General features: G+C 45.6%; 1 protein-coding gene across 1 annotated transcript in view; it reads left to right on the top strand.

Moving 5' to 3' along the window:
• LOC146854147 (uncharacterized) overlaps positions 1-23,526 on the top strand; it is a 144,135-nt gene that overhangs the window by 106,652 nt on the left and 13,957 nt on the right. The window contains exons 12-18 of the mRNA XM_085651924.1: positions 2,248-2,391; positions 3,006-3,149; positions 7,863-8,006; positions 9,579-9,722; positions 12,969-13,118; positions 16,505-16,645; positions 17,294-17,443. Coding sequence (XP_085508050.1) covers positions 2,248-2,391; positions 3,006-3,149; positions 7,863-8,006; positions 9,579-9,722; positions 12,969-13,118; positions 16,505-16,645; positions 17,294-17,443 — 1,017 coding nt within the window. The remainder of the gene's footprint in view (positions 1-2,247; positions 2,392-3,005; positions 3,150-7,862; positions 8,007-9,578; positions 9,723-12,968; positions 13,119-16,504; positions 16,646-17,293; positions 17,444-23,526) is intronic.

Below are 23,526 nucleotides of genomic sequence, written 5' to 3'. Positions count from 1 at the left end.
TGTAAATTATCCACCAGAGAGAATAAACCACCCGGTGACTATAAAATTAAAAGGTTTACCCCAAAAAATTATTTTTAAAAATTAAAAATAGAAACTGAAATAGAAAAAACCGGATCAGACACTACAGGGGAATAGTATCTTAAGAATTATTTCTTGCACGTATACCAAATCCGTGTGTAAATTCTCGGTTACTCTTGTCATTGACTACACTACAAAACAGCTCATAATGGGGGAATCTCCTCATATACCTAAGACATGGGCATGTATGTCATACAGAGATATGTCTGTTCATTAATGAACAGTCTTACTTACTCATGCGCGAATGTACATGACATATAGTGTACAGCAGTTAATATGATAGTACGGTCCTGAGTTTAAAGGGCGCAATGTCTAAACGTATATATTTCTTAAGTGGAAGCATATATTCTTTATGGGGAATGCCCCGACAAACTATTGCGCAACCTTTTCTCCCCCATGACCTTCGTCCTGAGACTTCCAGTTCCGGGTCACCAACAGCAGAGCTAGCATGGAATCGTACCACACACAGTTGCAACCACTTATCTTTTCGTGCCACCATCATTGATATGGTAACTCTAATTGAGCTCTGTATTTAAACGGAACCTCGTACCCACTCAGTTAAACCAACGGAGCTGATCGGGGAGGTTATACTCAGCAGGGCAGTGAAACCGGGAGTCGTAAGTACGGCATAGCCGATAGGGAAAGTTTTCTCTTCCTACAGGTGGACTCTTTTAACCTTTGTCCAACCACAGCTGGCAAAACCTTGTTTTTCCATCCTTTAGATAGCCTATCAGGCACTCCAACCACCCGTTCAACAGGCTCATGACGCTTTTCACTTTGTAAACATCAAGTAGGTTGACTTTTGATGTCCTACTACCAAACAATTGCCACATCATAGACTCTGGATATTATGAACCTAGGAACTGGGTTCCTTTTTGCATAGAGTGTGTGCTTTATGTTTTGTGTGCGTTTTGTTTTATGTCATTGTCTTTTCACCTATCTTATTTCACGCCAGGACATGTTATAACATTAAAGTAGTGATAAAGGAAGGTTATTATATCACTTTCTTGCAGGTCACTGAATGCTCACGATGGATTGAACATCTAGCAATGAAAATATGTTTTTATCTCCCCTGTTGTGTTTTTTACAGGTATATTGACTACAAAGACCTATTAAGGCATCATATATTCTCAGGAAGGCATTTCTTCTTGTTACACACACTTTCTTTTGTTTACAATTATTTTATCACGTTATCACACGCCACAGTGAGTATAGGAAGGGCTCCTTAAGGTCCTGAAGAAGAAGCCTGGGGAGCTCCGAAACATGTCGGCAGACATAGGAGGCACAGCTCATTGAGGCATATACACCTCCTCCCCCCACTTTTTACTAATACCAGCTCAACGGTATATTAAATTTTTTAGACCAACGAGCCAGGTATTTTTTAATCTCACTTTCCATTCACCCCAGACCCTTTCTCTCACACCCCTACACAACACATAGTTGTCTCATAACAACAGTGATCCCACGCAAACGTAGGTCGTAGCACGCCCCGTCCCGTAGAGGGGCGGGAAGACCCCTATGATGAAGCATGACACCAAGGGCCCTTTTGGTGTGTGAGGGGTATTTTAACAACTAGTGTGTATTCTCCACCATTGTGGGGACATATACTTCTTTCTGGGAGAATCTGACATACACATATACTTGTGGATGGATCACTATGTTTATTGAGAATATATTCTCACCAGAGTGATTTTTTTTGCTGGCTCTTTGTTTATAAATCGCACTCTTTTGTTGTTTAATTAATACTGTTCAGGGGGACTAAGAGTGGCGCGAATTACTCTCTGTCTCCTGTTGTTTAACTATATTTGTCTCTAGATAATACATAGTGGAGATAAAATGTGCCAAAGGAAGCTGTTCAGTTTTCTGCATCTGAACAATATCTTATTTGATAGAAGACAAAAAATGTACAAATGGGCAAGGAGCAGTTTCGGATTGTGACGTAGCAAAGTGGTAGTGGTATAATGCATATTACTAGAATGTCAAACAGAATGCATTATGAATCAAAAGTACTAGTATTTCTTGAGTTGATTTGTATTGGTCTCTGAAATACAAATTAAAAGAAAATGATGCTACGGTTGTACGAACTTGAAGAGGCGGGACAGCGTCATGGTCTATATGGGGGAAGGATATTTTGCCGCTGACTGCGATATAACCATGATTTTCTTTCAGGAGATGCTGAGGGACAGAAGACAGAGCAATAGGTCCCATTCTGTGCCCAAGGAGTTGGACAGGAATCGGAGTGCGCATCACATTTCTCAGAGTAGTGCGTCGCGGGGCAGTGTGCGCTTCTCCCAGGAGATGGAGCCTGAGATTGTAAGTGGCAGAGATAGGGCCTGGTCTGGCATGACTGACCGCCATCATGATGCAGCAGACTGTGGCACTTTGGGGATACTGAGCGACACCGCTGTCGGTGGGGATGCTACTGGACTGTGTGCTCTGGGTGACAGTGTGGTGCTTCTTGATGGAGTGAATGTTGTGGGGTGCTGGCTGTGGGGGAGGGTGTACGCGCTCTGATTGCGGGGAATCATGCATGCGTGGTAGCTGAAGTTATTGTGTAGGAGTTTGGTATGGCAGATGGGTATCGGAGTCTATCTAGGACGATGGCTTACTGCCAATCATGCTCTATGGGACGGGGCTCCTGCAATGCCTGGGAACAAAGGCGCGAGAGCTCCTGCTGTGGGCTTGGACATGTTGTACCCTTGTATGAGGTGATAGTTGCTTTTGGTGTGAGTGTGAGGGATAGTATTGGAGAGCAGATTGTGTGGGACATATGAGATCTGGCTGTGGTGGGTGGTGTAGAGTTGCAGACTGGTTGTGGATGTAGTCGCTGTGCTGGCTGTAGGATATTTTACAGGTGGAAACATTTTATGAAGTCTACGTGAAGGCTGGCACCTTCCTTGCTTGATGGATACCTTTGTATTTTTCAGGAGATACCTAGGAGTAGAAGGAAGAGCCCAGAACACCTGTCCGCCACCAAAGATGGGGAAGGGGAGAGCAATTTGCATCACTTTTCACCATATAAAGCCATGAAAGGAAGTTTACGTTTCTCGCAGGACATGGAGCAGGCCGGTGTAAGGGAATAATGCTGTGCTGGGGACAGGGAACAATGTGGTGTTTTTCAGTGGCACCTAATAGCACTGTGATATAAGAATGCTGGTGGTGGATGATGGTATTCTGGCCCATGAATAGCAGTTCAGAAGAATTGGCAAGGATATGGTGTATATGTCCTGATTATTAGGAATAAATTAGCAATCTTGAATGAGTGGGATTGCGTTCAAATGCTTAGGTTTAAAACATCTCTAGAAATATTTGTGAAAGTGGGTTTTCATTATCCAGAAGAAACATTTGCAGACTCTTTGCTTCAGCAGCCCAAATGGCAGCCCCTTGCTGCAGTGCAGATAGGAAAAGCTGCAAGATGTTGTTTTATAGTAACCAACAACTACGACTCACAGCATGAAGGCAATTTGTGTCTTTTCCAGCATCACCTTTCTTCACTGCTCCCCATGGTGCACTAACGAAGGAGAGTTTAATTTTTGACTCCTTTCCTCCAGGATGTTTTAATTGTGATTTTCAATCAACCATAAAACACAATATAAAATTGTTGGAAAACGAGGCAGCATCTGTGAGGCCTGCACAAATAACATGACTACATTTGTCCTTCACTGGGAACCAAACACCCAATTGTAGCGCCTGACTCTCAGAGGGTAGCGTTGCAGAGCAGTCTGAGACTTACTCAAGGGAGGTGGTGTGGGCTAGTAATCGCCATTTGCAGGTGCGCAAAAATAACACTCAATAATTGATTGTCCAGTCTGTACTATGCTTTATAAAAGTAAGAGTACATTTATTAAACACACACACTACTCAATACTATGCACCAATTTACAAATATACATAAGCTGTTGGAATTACTTTGTGACATTGCATAACATCTCCACCCCTCAGACTCTTCTTGGTCTTCGGGTCCCGGGGATGGGGTCCCCGGTCCCTTCCCTGCACATCTTCAAAGGGGAGCGCAATGGCGCTCCCCAACTTGATGTTCAGTGGGGGCCACGGTGGGCTCCTGGCACCCCACGGGGCACCTTCACGGGGAGCGCGACGGCGCTCCCCGGCTTCCATCTTCGCGGGGAGGTGCGATGGCACTCCCCCACCTCCACCTTTGGTGGGGGCCACGGTGGGCTCCTGACCCCCTCTTGGGCACTGCCACGGGAGCGCGACGGCGCTCCCCAGTTTCCCTTCTTCTGGGGGCAGCCCCCGGGACCTGACCAACCCCGGGGGCATCTCTGAGACCGGCAGAGGAGACCAACGCGCTTCGTCGTCGGTCTTCTTGGAGGTCAAAGGGGGTCTCTCCTTACAACTGGCAATTGCGCCAGGCTCCAGCACCTTCAGCCTCAGCAGAGCTTCTCTTTCTGTGCAAGCACTTTTTAAAGGTTGAGTAGGGGTCTGGCAGGAAGTCTCTGTTGGTCCTATCAAACAGCGACACATCACTTCCCTGCCCCGGCTCCCTCCTTCTTGTCCAGCCTCTGGGCTTGTTCAAAATGACGTCGTCCAGGGTCTCTGGCCACATGTCTCTGAAGCCCCTTCCCCCCACGCTGCCTTCCCTCCTTGGTGCAGCCTGGTCGCTGGCACCCAGTGACAGCTGCTAATGGATGAGCCTGTAGCCCCACCCATCTTCTCTTTGTGGAGAGGAGGCCCTAGCTTGTGGAAGAAAGGTTATCAATCCATCCAGCTAAGGTCAGCCCTCAGCCTGGGTCTGGTCATGGCTGGCTCAGAGAAATATCTGGATGACCCAAAAGCAGTACAAATATGACTTTGGACTCTGCAGAATACTTCTTTTCACATTCACTACAGTGGACTTAAGTGCGTGTCTGGAATCTGTAGGACTAATGGAAGTTAATCTAGCCCATGGGCTCCACATTCCCATAGGGGAATAAGGAAGTAAAAAAACAGTAAGACACACTGACTTTCCCTGGCATGTTTCTTTCCAGTGTATTAAGCCTATTCCATGTCACCACCCAATACTGCATAAGTCCTGCCACACCATTCACTTTGTAGCTGCTCCTGGACTGCGCACACTAGGAATCTCCCCTGCGCAGCCCGTACACGTTTGCACACGCATGTACACATGTGTCTGCACGTAACCAGCCCGGTGTCCCTTACTCCAGCTGCTGCGCAGTGGCCTGGTCAAGCCAGGGGACACCAGTAAAATCCCCATGCAGTCTTTTGCATCCGGAGTTCACTGTGGGTGAGTCCCACCTTATGAGGCTCCCCCACAGTAAAAGCTCAACAATTAGGTGCTCAAAAATCCGGGCGGCCCATAGTGTCAGAACCACCTTCTAACGAAAATACACTGCAGAGAAATATACTTGTTAGACTTTCTGCAGTTAACAGTATCCCTGCAGACCCTCATAAAAATTAGCAACCAAGGAAATTCTTTGCCCCAAATTACCCCTAGGTTTGTCCTAGTCTTTTCAGCTGCTAACAGGACCTTCCCCATGCACTGACAGATTAGATATTAATGTGACATCGTTACCTTGAATAACGTAGGTCTACAGGCTCGAAAGACGCATACCAGGAGCCAGATTCACCTTGTCAAATAATGCCCAACCCTTGATAAAGCTCAGCGTGTGGCTCATAATGCCCAGTGCAATACTGGTCAACAGATTGCTCTCGAAGATATTAATCACCCTTGAGAGGTAGCTACTAAGGCCTGGAAAGATTTTCAATTCAAAGTATTCCACCTCCTTTTGTCGTCCTGCTCTATTCTAATGCTAAATATTATTGGCAATGCCAGTAGGTCTCACCATTAGCAGGCATTTGCCAATGTCTTCACTTTGTTCTTGCATTTTATTTAAGTTTTTACAAGGGCCTGGCAGCTGCAAAGACATAATGGGATGCTTGCTGTCCTTTACCTTTCTGACATGGCAGTCAGCCATGTTGGAACAGTAAGGGAAAAAGAAAGCCAAAATCGCTAACGCCGTATCGCATCTGTATGTAAGACCTAAAAGTGGTCAAAACTTATTTTGTACAAGTCTCTGAGTGTAGGCAGGCCACAGGCTACAACCTGAGTGAACGAGCGATGAAGCCTCAGATTTTATCCACTTAGTTAAACACAGGAAAAAGGGAACAAAGAGCAGTGTCTCCTCCTGATCCAGTAATGAGGTCTCGTCGTGCATAATGAAGAGTGATCATGAACAACTGAACTCTAGAAATCAACCCAGTAACATGTTCTCTTCAACCTAAAAAAGCTGTTGAATTTACAGAACCCCACACCCCTCTGCCATAACCTGCTAGACAATACATTTAGCTATACATATTTTAAGAATATGCATCAACATCAGTTGTTTGGTTCCAAACCCTGTAGCATATCTTAAAATATTCCCTGGGACCAGGGTAAAATGTGTTTGTCTGCGCTGCCACCAACTCAGATGTGTTTATCTGTGTTGCATACAATTGATGAATGTGTCAAAGTTAAGTAAGGAAATGCTCTTATGCACTTTAAGCCTTGCAGGCCTTCACACTATTGTATCTCCACATCTGCAGTGGGTGCAGCGGTAATGCGTGCTTCTGCTCTGACTTACCAACTTTGTCAGTAGGAGATGTTTCGCACTCTGCAGAAGGTGGGAGTTGTTGTTCCTGTCGCTGGTTGTGCGTGATGACTCTGCTCTCTTTTTTCCTGTTGGACGAGGCAGAAGTCTTCTGAGATTTCACCGCCTTGGCATGGCCGGCATGTTAGCTCCTCTCTCCTGGGTATGCGGTGGTGGGGAGACAGCAGATCAGTTTCAGGGTCCATTTGGAGCATTTGCAAACATGCACTGCCTACACCCACTCAAGCTTTTCCTTATATCCCATTCTATCATGGAAGCCACCATACAGTATTGTTTAGGAAACCAATCCAAGATTACATGTACTTACTGTTAAGACACTTCCTGTTCCTGTTCCTGTCTAGCCCTGTATATGAAAGGATGCTACTGCCTCCCCACAACGCAACACACTTGGAGTATTTTTCCATATGTTCTTTGCCCCCAGCTCTCTATTTTTCTCCCCTTTCTTCCTGGACTCAGCCTGGATTTCCTTCTGTTGCTATTGAGGTTAATGTGGTCAGCTTATTTTTATTTCTTACTGTCAGTTGTCACCTTAGAGCTACTCTCCCCGAATTCAAGACTCTGGAGGTTTATTATGTATTAGGCTTTTTCCACATTCTGAAGAGACCTTTCTCTGCAGACACCTATATCTATTTCCTAGAGTTTTCCTTTACTGTGAGAGGCTATTGTGGCTATTTGAAGACATCACCCTTAACGTGGGCAAGTCAGAGGCATTTGCTGCATCACCCCATTGACACTCACAGTGTCTGACAATGCTTAGACCATTTGTATGGAGAAGTGTTTGCATCAAAAGCTTGGAGCGATAAAGGGGCATTGGTAGCTAGCAGGTTACTGAAGACGCATTGCCGATCATGCTGCTGATAAAGAAGAGCAGTCTCTACACTGCAAACTCTGCCACATGAATGGAAGTGTCTTCAACTTCTTAGATATCAGTCCTTGGTGTAGGTCACAAGGCCTGATGTATTCTTGCCAGTTCTGACACTACACCAAGAACTTCCAGAAGAGGTCACTCTCTGAGGGACAGTGTTGATCAGTAGGAGCAGTGGCTGGATAAGTAGTGTAGGACAACTGGTATCTGGGTATGGTGTAGAAGCAATGCATGTGGGAGAATGTGCATGCACAGAGGAGGGCTGGCATAGTGGCACATAAGCCCTAATTGACATGTGTCCCTACATTTTGCAGGATCGCCAGAGGGGCAGAAAACAGGGTCCACAACACAAGTTCCAATCTAAGCTCTACGAGCATGAAAGTGAGCAGAACATGTATAATGTGCCAAAGGCTAAAACTACCCAGGAAAGTGGACATGCATCTCAGGAAACAGAGCAGGTGAGTACAAAAGCCAGAGACTGTGATATTGTAAACTGAAGAGTGCTGGCTGTAGAGTATGGTGGAGAGGTTTCGCTTAAGCAAATGGCATAAAAACCATTGCTCGGTGCTATGATATAAGAGCGATTGGGAGGCAGATGTTAATATTGCACGGTGTGTAGGGGGAGGTGTGTCAGAGTATCGTTAGCAAAAATATCCTGTGACAGAAATATTGTGTCCTAAATATCGTCTACAAAAAATTGCTTGGTTGGATGTAAACGTTTTATCATTACCTCAAATGGGGGCAATATTTTTGTAAACAATTCTTAAGGCTTCATGTTTCTGTCAAAAGATATTTTGATTACAATACTCTGGTACTGTACCCTGCGGGGATAGTGTAGGTAGCACTGCTGACTTTGAGTGGTTGGGTGGTAGCAGTGATGGGTTTGGGGCTGGTGAAGAGCAGCTGGTTCTGGGAATAGTCTAGGACCCCTTCCTGTGAGAGATAGTGAGAAGGGCAGGCTATTGAGGGCGGTGGTTGTTCGGGATGCTGTAGCACTGCTGACTGTGAGTGATTGGGTGGGAGCAGTGATGAGTTTGGGGCTGGTGAAGAGCAGCTGGTTCTGGGAATAGTCTAGGACCCCTTCCTGTGAGAGATAGTGAGAAGGGCAGGCTATTGAGGGCGGTGGTTGTTCAGGATGCTGTAGCACTGCTGACTGTGAGTGGATGGGTGGTAGCAGTGATGGGTTTGGGGCTGGTGAAGGGCAGCTGGTTCTAGGAATAGTCTAGGACCCCTTCCTGTGAGAGATAGTGAGAAGGGCAGGCTATTGAGGGCGGTGTAGGAGCTGTGGTTGTTCAGGATGCTGTAGCACTGCTGACTGTGAGTGGTTGGGTGGTAGCAGTGATGGGTTTGGGGCTGGTGAAGGGCAGCTGGTTCTAGGAATAGTCTAGGACCCCTTCCTGTGATAGATAGTGAGAAGGGTAGGCTATTGAGGGCGGTGTAGGAGCTGTGGTTGTGCAGGATGCTGTTGCAGTGCTGACTTTGAGTGGTTGGGTGGTAGCAGTGATGGGTTTGGGGCTGGTGAAGGGCAGCTGGTTCTAGGAATAGTCTAGGACCCCTTCCTGTGAGAGATAGTGAGAAGGGCAGGCTATTGAGGGCGGTGTAGGAGCTGTGGTTGTTCAGGATGCTGTAGCACTGCTGACTGTGAGTGGTTGGGTGGTAGCAGTGATGGGTTTGGGGCTGGTGAAGGGCAGCTGGTTCTAGGAATAGTCTAGGACCCCTTCCTGTGATAGATAGTGAGAAGGGTAGGCTATTGAGGGCGGTGTAGGAGCTGTGGTTGTTCAGGATGCTGTTGCAGTGCTGACTGTGAGTGGTTGGGTGGTAGCAGTGATGGGTTTGGGGCTGGTGAAGGGCAGCTGGTTCTAGGAATAGTCTAGGACCCCTTCCTGTGATAGATAGTGAGAAGGGCAGGCTATTGAGGGTGGTGTAGGAGCTGTGGTTGTTCAGGATGCTGTTGCACTGCTGACTTTAGGGACTTGTGTAGGTGCATTTACTGATGGTTGTGTGAGGTATATATTCCTTGTATGTTGCAGGATTTCATGAGGAACAGGAGGCAGAGCCCACAACGTAGGTCTCAAGGTGAAGATCGGAGCAGAGAGCAGAACCTGCGCCCCTCGTCACCACAGAAAGCCACACGAGGAAGTTCACTTTTCACCCAGGGAGTGGAGCAGGACAATGTAAGAGAACAAGACTGTGGTGGGCAAAGGAATCTACTTAGTCCTGCTTGATGGTCCCTCGTGATGACATGGCACACCATGCCACTGTTACTGAGGAGAGTTGGTTCTCCCTCATGTGAGCCTTACTGAATTCATAAAACTGAACTCTCGCCAAAGTGCACTTTAACAAGACAGAACTTTTTTAAAAACAGTTTTACATAGTTGTGTCTATATCTGCAGGCTGCATTGGTAGAATTTAGTTCATTTGTATTCTTTTTATAATGAAACAATTATATTTAGAAACCCCACGAAGAATAATTTATGCGGCTGATCAACCGTTATTTGATCCCTTTATGAAAGGAAAAAAGAAGATAATTGCTGACCAATGAGCTCTATGACCAGAGACCTACTGAAGTTGAAAGGAACACTACACTTTTAAGGTACCTACGAGCCCTGCTATACCACAATGATTTGTACTTGCTTCATTTCATTTGAAACAGAAGACTCCTGGGGCCACATTACAATAAGTGCCCCGGGGGCGCAATGGGCATTTGTGCTTGGTATTCTAGCACTTTGGTATTATAGAAGGAGGTGCAGACGCTTGCGCGTCCCCTCACTAATACCAATAGCGCTGGTGCACTTAAAGCGCTAGCGCTACCTTCAGAGGGCTTTCCCTCATTGCATAGCGGCAAATGAGGCAATTCCTTTGACTCTGAGCCCGCGCCATATTACAGACGCAGGCGCAGAGGCAAAGAAGCCCTCAAGAGGTGCACTGACAGTGCGCCATTTAAAAGGTGGCGCACTGACAGTGCTCCTCCAGAGAGCAGACCTCTGCAGGGGGTAAAGGGTTTCCATGGACCCCCAGACATCCCCTTGCAGGCGGGTGCAGTCACTGACTGGTTTTACTTTTGTATGCTCTGAGACATTGTGTTGTTTCTTCCTGTACTAAAACTGGGCTTTCTCCAGGGCTACAGGCTTCTTCTCTGTACCAGGGCAAAAGCTAACCATACTAGAGCTACCATTAGAGTGGCTTTACAACCTCTATACTTCTTCATTGTGCTTATGTGATTCGGTATTGTCAATAAAAGTAAACCCAGTGCAATCCCCGCACTTGAAATGCCCCAACTCAGAAAGAGACCCCAGCTGCCTATGCCAGAGGAGTCTATTGGCTTGATGTTACCAGCAAGAACCAACTGGTCTTTAATGTTGCTTCCTCTCCTCGAGGTGCTCAGAGGGTATTTGAGTGCAAAGATCCCTGCGCCTAAAAGATGTCAATATTTTCCGTCACCTTCATTGTTCTGTTGCTCTGTGGCTAAAGGTGATTACACTGAAACAAAGGAGAATAAAAAAATAGTCAGAGTATTGAATTCTCCCCCTTGTGCGACACCACCATGCTTTTTTATTTACACATCTAATATGTTTTCTGGGTAGCCCCTGGCCCTGCGTTTGGTGCTCAAGACTTCCGCCTCCTTGAAGTAATGAACAGTGAGGCCCTGATTCTCAAAGGTAACTCACACTTTTGAGTAAGTTTACACTTTTGCGTAAGTTCACTACTTTTCAGTATTCTCAAACTGCAAATGCATAGAATTTACACTTTTGTAGTAATTTACACTATTGTAGTAAGTCCAGCACTACACATGCCAACCACTGGTACTGCATCATCCTTCCATAGAAATAATGGAGGTAGGGACTTACTAAAAAAGTGTAAGTTACTACAAAAGTATAAATTACTGCAAAAGTGCAGTTTATCTGTACTGAAAAGTAGTAAGTTGCTATAAAAGTGCAGTTTGTGAATAGCACTTTGTAGTACTAATGCAGTACTATAAAATGTACTGCAAAGTGCAGTTTGTGAATCAGGCTCCAGGTTTACAACTGTGGCACGGCTGGAGGAACTAGCCGAATAGTAGGCCATCTGTAGGGCTCTGTGTGATGACTGCCATATTGTAACAGGGTGTTAGGTTCAGTTGATTTTCTAAAAAGGGATCTACAAATAGAACGATCAACTAATTTGACTAACAGATACAAGTAATTAATTGCCTTGTTGTTACGGCTATATGTGTATCTTAAGTCTAAACTAGTTTCCTTTAACCAGTGCATGAAATTCTGAAGCTCTGTGATGTTATTTCTGAAACGTTTGATGGGTAGTAAAAGAGAGGTTTGTAGTTTCATATATATCATCTCCTAAATATCATTCATAAAAATATTACCCCATTGGAGTTAATGAAGGAGGGTGTGCAACCAATGGGACGATATTTTCAAAACACAATATTTATGTCAGTAGATATTTCTGATGACTTTCGGACATCCAACCTTTACCACAGGATCAACACACAGCTAAGCAGAGATCAGTTTGACTCTTGTGAATGGGCAGAAGGGTTGGCAAACTCAAAAAGATCAGGGTTAGAATGAACCATGTAATAAATATGTCTGACCGCTTATTGTATATGTGGGTACTTGTGACTGCTGCCTGACTCGTGCACCATTTTTTGTATATAACTAGTTAACTTGGGTAATCACCACCAGCACAGAGCTCACTATACTTGTACAGCTAATCATTGATCAGACATACAATATTATTTGGTATGGTTTGAGAGGTTTCCCTGTCATAATGTTCTAATCTACATTCATTGTCCCTGAACTAATCTAGTTTCGTAAAAACAAATATTCTTTATTGAGTGCGAGGACTATGTGTACAAGTCTTTGTGATTTTGGAATGTTATGGAAATGGACCAATCGGAAGAATCGCTCCTCCTATAGCTAAAGAACCCTAAAGAACCCAGGTTTCCCTTTGTTCTTTTGGGTTTCTCTAATTTGTGTTACAGAGTTGGCATTAAGGCGGCTTTGGAGATAGAGTTAAAGTCAGTGTTACTTTGGGTGACGGCTCCTGCACTGCTAGTTCCTAATCATGGAACTGTCACAATGGATTTATTCAAGCAACAAGATAATATTAATCCACATTTTCCCTATATAATAGTCTTCAAAGCTGGTTCTCCCTATAAATGTTTCCAGACCCACATGCTTCTAGCTCTAGCTGTGGTAAATGATACAGAACTGACAGATGCAGAAGATTTTGTAGGGGGGCTGGCTGTGGGGCTTGTAAAGTAGTTCTGGTTGTGGGGGCAGAGTAGGGCACTGTCCAGTTGAGATGGCGTAGTAGCCCTGGTCCTATCTGTAGGAGGCAGTGTACGCGCGTAGAACGTGGCTGGTTGGTGAGATTTTACATTGTGTATCAAAGCACTCACTGGCTCATGTTTTTGCATTTTACAGGAGATGCTGAGGGACGGAAGGTGGAGCCCACATCGCCAGTTCCAGAACGAGTCCCAGGATCTGGACAGAAACCATAGTCAGCATCATCCTTCAAAGTCTAAAGCTACCCAAGGACTAGGCAAGAAGTCCCAGGAAATGGAGCTGGCACGTGTAAGAGACAGAGGTCAATGGTAGCAAAGACAGACATAGCCATGTGTCATTCTAACAATGTTATTTGTCACTATCACATCACTATCACTATAGAGAGTGTCAAGTGCTGTTTGTGTGGAATGGAGTATGAGCAGGGAGTAAACGTGGTGCAGTAGCACTGACTGTGAGTAATGATGCAGTGCTGGCTGTTGGGAGGGGGGAGCGGTAGTTACCGGAAATATTATGAGGGCTGTCTGTGGAAGTGGATGCAGCACCACTGGTTGTAGAGACCATCATATGAATGCTGTCTTTGGGTGGTGATACAGGCTGTGTAGGAGTACAAGCTGTAGTGTGTGCTGAGGAATGCTTGCTGCATGTGGTGAGGTATGGTCACTCTTTGTGGTGGTTTGGTAGGAGTGCTGACACCAGTGGTTGTTTCAGGATAGCTGGCTGAGGGTAGTGATAAATGGTCACCGTGGGGGCACTGTACGAGTACAAGCTGTAGCGGATGCCGAGGAATGCTTGCTGCATGTGGTGAGGTATGGTCACTCTTTGTGGGGGTTTGGTAGGAGTGCCGACACCAGTGGTTGTTTCAGGAAAGCTGGCTGAGGGTGGTGATATATGGTCACCGTGGGGGCACTGTACGAGTACAAGCTGTAGCGGATGCCGAGGAATGCTTGCTGCATGTGGTGAGGTATGGTCACTCTTTGCTGGCTGAAGTGGATGCTTCAGGAATGCTGGCTCTGGGTGATATGATGTGTGGAAGTGACCATACATAATACATTTGGGGAAGCCCTTCTACACCACTCGTACAGCGATCTTACGCCATATCCCATAGCCAGGGTTGGTGCAGTAAAGTGAGTTATGTTGAGAGTTATTGGAGCAAAAGCTGTGGGGAATTATGTATTCTCGTTGGCTTTAGCAGTGGTGTAGAAGCTTTGGCAGAGTCGCAACGGAGTAACCTGTTCACTAAATCCTCTGTCCGCCCACCTCATTTACGTTTTCTGTTTATGAAGCCCTTGTTGGCCCTGTCAACGAAAAAACTTCTTCTTACAGCCAAATGGAGCAGGGGCCATTGGATGAAGCACATGACAGCTTACCCTATATATGGTGGACGGTGTAATATCTTTTTTTCTTATACACCTCTGCCAGGAAACACCTGGCAGTGAGGGTATGAAAAAAAAGGAAAAAAACTCTCTCGGTGTGGGGGTCATTCATTTTTTGCTATTCTGAAAAAATTCCAGTTTTTTGGAGTTTGTTTCTGAAAAATATGAAAAAGTTTAGTGAACAGCCATCTGTCGGGTCAGATGGCTGAATCCCAGCCTACACCAAGCGTAGTTCCACGGGAGCGAAGAGACAAGTCCCAAAACTTCCAGAAAACAGAACCTGGAGGAATATCGAATGCCTTACTCACAGGTTACTGTTCGCTAAAAGTTGGGGGAAAAAAACCATAGAGTGACCACCACTCTTCCACCTAGGTAGACACAGGAAACGTTGTTGTGTGAAAACAAGAAAATCAAAAGCTGAAATATAATACAGACAGGTATAACCACAATATGCAGATGACTAAAGATACAAACAGGTTAATGCATCTCAAATACTCTGTTGTCAGTCCACTTACCAAAAGGGATGATTCCAGACCGCCTTGAACATTCAACTGGTAGCGGCAAAACATCAGATTGTCTGATGAAGTACTGGTTAAATGTGCTTCAGAGGTCTTATAAAAAAGGGACTCTTACAGGGACACGGGATTAGAAGACCCTTCTACTCAAACACACCATTCAATTTGGGACTACGGAGGAAGGTTGTAGTCAAAGGGAAAGGGACAATAATCCTAATCAGAACCATAAGCGCAAGTTGCAGATTGGTTCAAAAACTGAGGGAGAAGGGATCTGCAACAAATACGCCTAAGGGCTGATGTCTACTGGAAAGCTAGGAAATAATTCGCTTGAAACGTTCACAATAGTGAGCAAAGAGAGGCCGGTGACAGAACGAACAGCGCAGCGTGCTGGCCGGCTCTAAATTGCTTAAGAGCGGAGCAACCACGAGTACGCGTTTGTTAGAATGGTGCAAGTGTCAAGTAAAGAACCTAACAACGCAGTGTGCTGGCTGGCTCGAAGGAGAGAGAGCGGAGCAGACACGCTTGCGCGTTGGGGTTGATAAATAATAGGAATGCGGGTAGAAAAATATGTATAGCGTTCTGGCCGGCTCTAGTGGGAACACGAGCGGAGCAGGCACGCATATACACTCTAAGGATACCGGGACTCACGAGTAAGTCGGGAGGCGGGCTGCCGCGCCTTCAATGTGCAGGACAGCTGTATTCCTAACTGGCAATTCAAAAGGTACTGGATATGGAGGTCGGCGAACTACACGCCGCGGGGAACAGGAACAATACGGAAACCAAAGGGAGCGTGGTCACATGACAGGATCAGTAAGCCAAGCAACGGCTTACGAGTGTAGCGTCCTCTTACGTGGTTTAGGGCCGTCTAAAAATTACTGGAATCAGTGGATTGACAGAGATTCGAATCTGCATTAATATTCTGCTTGAGTTTGGATCCGACCTACACTACCGAATGCCTGAACCCTAACACCATCAAAATCGATAGTGACCGTCCACCAAACATTTTTGCACATCAAAAGCAACCACGGTGGCGGCGGTTCCTTTCAATGTACAGAAATGACAGTTTGGCCGGCTACCATCTCTAAATTTGACAGATGGTTGTCCGTCAGGATGGTGGAGATAATGTCTTCTGCCGCCCTGATGGAAGGAGTGGCAACAATCAAACACTGAATGACGCCCTCTGTCATATTTAGTAGTGGATACCTCTACACTACGCAATCTATGCCCTTCTGTTTCACAGGAGATGCTGGCGAGCAGAAAGTAGAGCTGTAGCTGCAGGGGCGGTGCATGAGTGCTGTCTGTAGTAGATTCCTCAGAAATGCTTGCTATGAGTGGTGATTTAGGATTGCTTTATGTAGGATGGGTGTACAGGGCCGGACTGGGGATGCAAACCAGCCCTGGCAATTATGTCGGACCGGCCCGTGGGGGGGAGGAGGATGTGGTGTGAAATACTGCTGCTACGCTTTTGTTACAGGGGGCTGATATTGTAGCACTGGTGCAAAAACGGCCCCAGTGACAAAAACGTCCCACACCGGTCCAAAACCGCCCCCCACCCTTTCGGCCCATGGAGAAAACACCCGGTGCCCGCTACGGCAAGTCCTGCCCTGTGGGTGTACAAGACCTAGCTGGGTGTAGGCTCTAAAAATGATGTAAAAACTCAGACTAGGGGATGAAATGTAGGAGTCATACCCATAGACGTATGGTGTAACTGCTGACAGTGCAAAATCTGTGCAGGCTGGTGCTACATATGTCACCACTGACTGATATAAACCCTTGTATTTTGTAGGAAATGTTGAGGGGCAGGAGGAAGAGCCCACAGTACATGTCTGACTTCAAGAATGGGGACCAAGAAGACAACCAGGGTCACTCAAAACATAAAAGCCCGAGAGGAAGTGGTCTGTGGTCCCAGGAAATGGAGCACGTTAGTGTAAGAGAGCGGGGCCAATTGTGACAGAGAGAGGGACATGGCTGAGTGTGGATGCTGTCAATCATGACATTGCATCCTGTGGGAGAACAGCCAGGCAGAGGAATGCTAAGGGTTGGTGGATGCTTACAGGGAATGCCACTGGCATTTTTGTTTCAAAAATGGTATAAAACTGCTGTCTGTGGGTGATTTTGTGGGAGATCTGGCTTAGGGGTGGAGCAGTGGCACATGTTCTACGTGTGATATAGGAGCCTAAGCTTTGTGGAGAGGTGTTTGCGTTTAAGCTGTGGGTATGGTGTGGTAAAACTCTGTACAATATGGTGTAGAAACTCTAACAGAGCGAGCTGTGCAGTGTAACTTCTTGGAGGAAATAGAAAAGGACCACTGACACTCATAGATCTATTGCCACAGGCTACCTCACTGCTAGGGAAGAGGTGTGGTGCCGCGGCCAGGGCGACTGACTCCGGAGTCTGGGGATCACGGTTCGATCGCCGGCGGCAGATTAGCCCAGTAACATGTGACTCTGGGCAATAGCTTGCTTAATCTTCCCGACGGCCCACAGCGCCTAGAGACCCTTACGGGTGATTGTTCGCGCTTTACAAATGTGGATTATTATTATTATTAAGTGTTCCATATCCTTCTGTTTTACAGGAGATGCTGAGGAGCAGAAAGCAAAGTCCACAGCACAGGTTTGAATCTGAGCCCCAAGTGACTGACAGGGAGCGAAGTCTGATGTCTTCGTCAAAGATGAAAACAATGCAAGGAAGTCAACACGTGCCCCAGGAAATGGAGCAAATCAATGTAAGCAACCATGACCACCTGTGGTAGAGAGGGAGAGTCATGACTTAGTGTGGTTACCACCCATCATTACAGAGCATTCACTAAGGAAGAGGAGTGTGGGTATTGGGGCTGATGAATGTCACCAGGATATACCCCAGAAATGTTGGCTGAAGAAGTGGTAAAGAAGAGCTGGCTGGATGGTGGCTCTAGGGGTGGTGTCTAAGCTGCACCTATTTGGGGAGGTGTAGGGTATTCAGTTGTGGGGGGGAGGGGTGGTGCTACACAGGGACTCATGTAGAAGTGCTGGTTGTGTAGTGTACCCAGTGGGTGTGGGGTAGTATCCCTGGCTCTAGGTGATGGCGTAGGACCTCTGGCTGTGTGGAAGGGTCGATTGTCACTGGCTGGAGGGAGTGGTTTAAGATCACTGACTGAGGACTCTGTCCAGGTGGCACTGGCCTCCTCTCTGCAATAGGGATCCATGGTCTTCTCTTACACAGGAGATGAAGAGAAGCACAAAGCAGAGTCCACAGCAGGGGTTCAAACCTGAGCCCCCTCTGACAGACAGGGATCACAGTCTGCCTGCCTTGTCAAAACTTAAACCTACTCCAGGAAGTGAAGATGTTTCCCAAGAAATGGAGCAGTCAAGTGTAAGAGATGAGGTCCCTTTCTGCCTTCCTCTGTGATGAGTTAGCACTCTGTGGGAATTTGGCCAAAGAGACAGAGGCGTTCTGGTCGTGAGGGCTGGTTCGGTCATTGAAGTTGTGGAGCGTGGTGTGTGAAGGAAGAAATAGAGGCATGGCCTGTCATGTTTGGGGCATCTGTGCAGAATGTATGCGAGCGCTGCCTGAGGCGATGGGTGAAAAAGTCTAGAACTGAGTCGGTAGGTTGTATTTATTTTTTAAGTATTTAATTTGCATAGAAGACACATTTTAATATCAGAATTGTGTCTACTAGACCACATCTATGTAGCGATGATTTTCCACTCTTAAAGATGAATAGTAAAAATCAAAGCCCTTCACAATTAAACATTATTTTCAATTAAAGTAGTAAGTACCAAAATGAAGTTTCTAGCGCTTGAAAAACAATTATATGTAAAAACAAACTTCATTATGATAATCAGGCAATGCAGGACTGGTTCCCAACACAACCACTCATTGTATATGTCTAAATATTGTTATGTTTTGGAAAAGTATCTTTTGGTGTGTATGAGGCAACCTGCCCCCCGTTGGCAGGATGGCAGGCGTTTTATGTTCTTTGAAGAGTAGGCCACAACTCATTGACACCAGCGGGCGGGAATTGTTTTCACACACAGCCCCCCCCCCCCATGCCCCCCGAAGATCCGAAGCAGTAGTATCTCCCAGGAAGTCAGTAAACAGGAGCAGAGTTGATACAGATATATGTCATTTTTCCAAAATGGTGTTCTACTCTTGTGATGGCAACTCCAGGAGCAGGACTACATAAACTGCCCGGTGTTGATACTATGCACTGCGGTGCTTCGAGGCACTTAGGGGCAGATTTACTAAAAAGCCATGCAAGGCAACACAAGACAACTTGCTGCGCTGCGCTGCGTTGCGTGACAGGGAAAGGGCAGGAATGTGCCATATCTACTTAGAGAGGGTGCATTTTTGCCCTCTACCTGCCCTGGCACACTGAGTGCAGCCTAGCGCCAACACAGGCACCCTGGCATCATTTTACAAGGGTGCCTGCTTTACAGGCAGGATTGTTTTTGTGCAGGAAGTGACACCCTCCTGCAGAAAAATAATCCTCTAAGGCTTTTTAATTTTTCTGTGACTGCTGCCAAATGCATCACGTGTAGAATGAGGAAAAACTGAGGAGAAATAAACATATTTCCTCTTGTTACGCCTCACGTGGAAGGCATATCATACTGACACATTCTCAGGTTTCCTAGCCTCAGTAAATCTGGGAACGCGCCAAAATCCATGGGTGGATGCGTAGAAATACCCACACTCTACTCATGGGACGCCTTCCCAGGGCAGAGTAACACAAGGCAACGACTAGACGCAGCCTTCCGTTACTCCAGATTTACTAAGCCAAGCAGAGCCACGCAAGGTGGCTTTGTGTGGCTTAGTAAACCTCACTGAAGCCCTTCTGTTGCCTTGCGCTGCGTTGCATGGTGCAATGGCAACGCAAGGGCTTCGTAAAGCTAGACCTTAATTAATGTTTACCATGTAGACAAAATACATCCATAAATGTTTGCTTCTGTAAAACAGCACTGAAAGCACACAAAATGTGGCAAATGAAAATAGCAACTCCTTTCATGTACAATGGTGTTTATTACACCCTGGTACAATGTAGCAGTGCTCTGGATATATTTACTGAAAAATAAACCAACTGGTGGTATTACAATCCCCTGAGTGATCGCTTCATTGAAGTTGACTGAGAATTTGATGACCGGCATGCTCCGCCGGCACCAAGCGATCCAACTGCCTCGGGCGAGGTGAGACAGCAGGAGCGCACATACTAAGGAAATATATGTATACATATATTTATATGGTTGTGTGTGTGTATATATATATATATATATATATATATTATCTACTGGCGGTCGCCAGTAGATAGTTATAGTTAGGACCGTGTTTCCATAGGAAATCCGCAACATTCTATTTGGAATAACTTTGGCGCCGGTTGACGAATCCTCGCGAAATTTTCAAAATAGGTGGGACGCTCCGCTCCGCTCCTACCCTTAAAGTCTCGGGGGGATTCGTCAAGCGGGGGCTGAGAAAAAAGGGGGGTCCCAAAACGCGTTTTCCCCATGCAATTTTCCATAGGGACCTTTAGTCCAAGGTACAGCCCGAACGGCTGAACAGAATTACTTGAAATTTGGCAGAGAGGTAGTCCTCAGCTCAGGGAAGTGCCTTTTGCAGGTCTGGTGTCAATCTGTTCAGTAGTTCCTGAGAAAATCAAAAGTAAAATCATATATATATGTGGGCGGAGCCTAACCACACATCTCACCCTGAGATCTGATTGGCTGTCAGCACTTCATCCAAGAAGTGTTGGCAGCCATCTTGGGACCAATATACATGATAGCACCTCATTAAAAAGCATTGCAGTTAATAGAAGGCTTTAAGACTTTAGTTACATTATAAATCATTTGTTGATGGTACCATAGTCATTTTAGGAATTGTGGTATGTTCTAAGGTGATTTCACCATGTGAAAAAGCCTTCTGCTGGGATATCATGATTGAGAGAAAAATATTTTCTCATGCTTTTCCCACAGAGGTTTGGAAGGTGATCTATAAGCTAAACTGAGAGCTTATTTTCTGTAAATTCACATTATCTTTCTCAGTCATGTGAGAATGAAGTCTGACATTCTCAGTAAAACATGTACATCCAACAAGGGCAGAGACTGTCAGTTGATTCCTTTGTGTTCTACTGCAGCTTCCCAGAGTGTTCCAAAGATCAACTAGAGCGCTAACAGTCCTACTTATAATAAACGTATTGCACACCTGAAGCCATCTTGAATGGAATAAAGTGGTAACTCTTAAAACATTTAATTTAAAAAGGAACAAAATGAGGGGGTTCATTTTGCCATAGAAAGTATAATTAGTGCTGCAGAAAGAAAAATTAGGGCACATTTTGAGTGACTTCTCAAATCCTCTTCTATTTCATTACAAAATTCCGACATGCAGACTGAAACATGCACTTTCAATACCAGCAGCAGACTTCCCTGGTGAGCAGTAGCTTTACTACAGTGATCTAATGAGCAACTAGAGTGCTAACATTCTGAATTTATGGCAAATATGTGACACATCTGAATGCCTTCTTGATGGAATCAAAGTAAAAAACTGAAAGTATTTCCTACTGAGGAGACTGCAGTAAATGAGGAAATTAGGAAACTTCATAACAAATAAGTCTCCCAAGATGGCCACCAGAGACAAAAGAGCCCAAATGTAGCCCAAATATCACCCAGATGTAGCCCAAGTATAGCCCAATGACAGAATGTCCCAGAGTGTTCTGAAAAACAACTAGAGCGCTTACTGTCTTCATTATGACAAAAGTATGGCACACCTGAAGCCATCTTGATTGGAGAAAACTGGTAACACTTAAAACATTTAATTTAAAAAGGAACACAATGAGGGGGTTCATTTTGCCATAGAAATTATGATTAATGCTGAAGAAAGAAAATGAGGGCACATTTTGAGTGACTTCTCAAATCCTCTTCTATTTCATTAAAAAAATTCTGACATGCAGACTGAAACATGCACTTTTAATACCAGGAGCAGACTTCCATGGTGAACAGTAGTTTTACTACAGTGATCTAATGAGCAACTAGAGTGCTAACTTTCAGAATTTATGGCAAATGTGTGACATATCTGAATACCTTCATGATGGAATCAAAGTAAAAAACTGAAAGCATTTCCTACTGAGGAGACTGCAGTACATGAGGAAATTAGGAAACTTCATAACAAATAAATCTCCCAAGATGGCCACCGGAGACAAAAGAGCCCAAATGTAGCCCAAAATCACCCAGATGTAGCCCAAATATAGCCCAATGACAGAAGTGTGCAAAACACTTATTATTTTGTGTTTTTGCAGTGTTATATAGTGCAGACTTGTCAGGTATTGGAGTGCTTTACATGAGCATTGGTTACATCACACAAGAACAAATTCATTTTGGTTGTAGACATGGGGAGACTAAGTGATTTGACCAGAATCACAGAATGTCGAGCTGAAGCAGAAACTCCAACCTGGTTCCCCAGTTGCAAAGTCTGAAGTTCTGGAAGTAACACCACATCCTCTCCCCTAAGTGCAACATTTAATCAAGTGGTCAACTGGATAAAAAAACATAAAGATAACAAATAATTTAAAAGTGCTTTGTCGCTATTTGAAAACTCAGAAAATATGTCCTTATTTTAGTCTTTTAGAGCACTAACCATAATTTTGATGCCAATAAGACCCTCTCATATATGTAATTTCTAAAGGAAATGCTCTAGGTATTACAGTTGTGATTACATCAAGATGACGTCAGGCGTTCCACACTTTTGTAATAAATATAGAATGTTAGCAATCTAGTTGTTCATTAGGATACTGTTGAGAGGCAGAGGCCAGGGGCACGGACTCTGAAAATTGAAGGCAGATAGGAGGGTGCAAAGGCAACAATTTAACCACACTGAGCAGGCAGGAAGGGCCGTGGCAGCACAACAGACTATGGAGGGCAGTGGAAAGGGGGGCAGGGGCAACAAACCAACAATACAGGACTTGCAAGAGAGGCTGTGGCAATGTAATAGACCATTGTGGGCAGAAGGAAGAGGCAATGGTAGTACAACCATGCATGCCAACAGACCCGATTCAGCCAGGAAACGTCCAATATTTTTAAGCTCAAATGGGCTTTATTTGATCTGTCTCCTGTCTACAATCTCCTCTTTTTCAATGTAACTCAAAGGGGAAAATCAATACCCCAGTTTTTTTTCAAAATCTCCCTCTTACCAAGTTCAAAATGTTTGCAAGTATGGTACATTGGATCATGGAAGGAAATGGGGTAGGGACATGGACTTGGATAACAGAGGACAGGAGGGACATGGAGAGGTGCACCAAACTGAAGCTGCAGGGCAGGCATCAGGGTTTGCAGCAGCACAATACACCACACAGGGCATGCGGGACGGAAGTGCAGCACAACAATCCATAGAAAGCAAGAGGGAGGGGACAGGACCATGCACATGGACAACAGAGAACAGAGGGGCAAGAGGCAATGGTAGCTAGCTGACCATAATGGACAGACAGGAGAGAAAGCTGCAGCATAACAGACCATAAAGGGCAGGAGGGATGGATCAGGGGCATTACAATGGAACAGACAAGCCAGGAGGGAGGGAGTAGGGGTCTGCACATGTAAACAGAGGGCTGGGGGCTAGGGGGCAGGGCATGAGCAGCAAGATAGCCATGGAGGTCAGGCAGGATGGGCACTAGAAGCAAGACACACCATGAAGAGCAACAGTGAGACTGTGATGGCATACACACTGACCATGGAAGGAAGGTGGGAGGGGGTCATGGGCAGCTAACTGACCACACAGGGAAGGTGGGAGGGGCCATGGCAGCACAGAAGACCATGCATGGCAAGTTGGAGGGTTAGTGGCAGCACAATGGCT

This window comes from Triturus cristatus, chromosome 4_1, assembly GCF_964204655.1.
Source record: "Triturus cristatus chromosome 4_1, aTriCri1.1, whole genome shotgun sequence".
Taxonomy (NCBI): Eukaryota; Metazoa; Chordata; class Amphibia; order Caudata; family Salamandridae; genus Triturus; species Triturus cristatus.
This window is presented reverse-complemented; position numbering and strand designations above follow the sequence as displayed.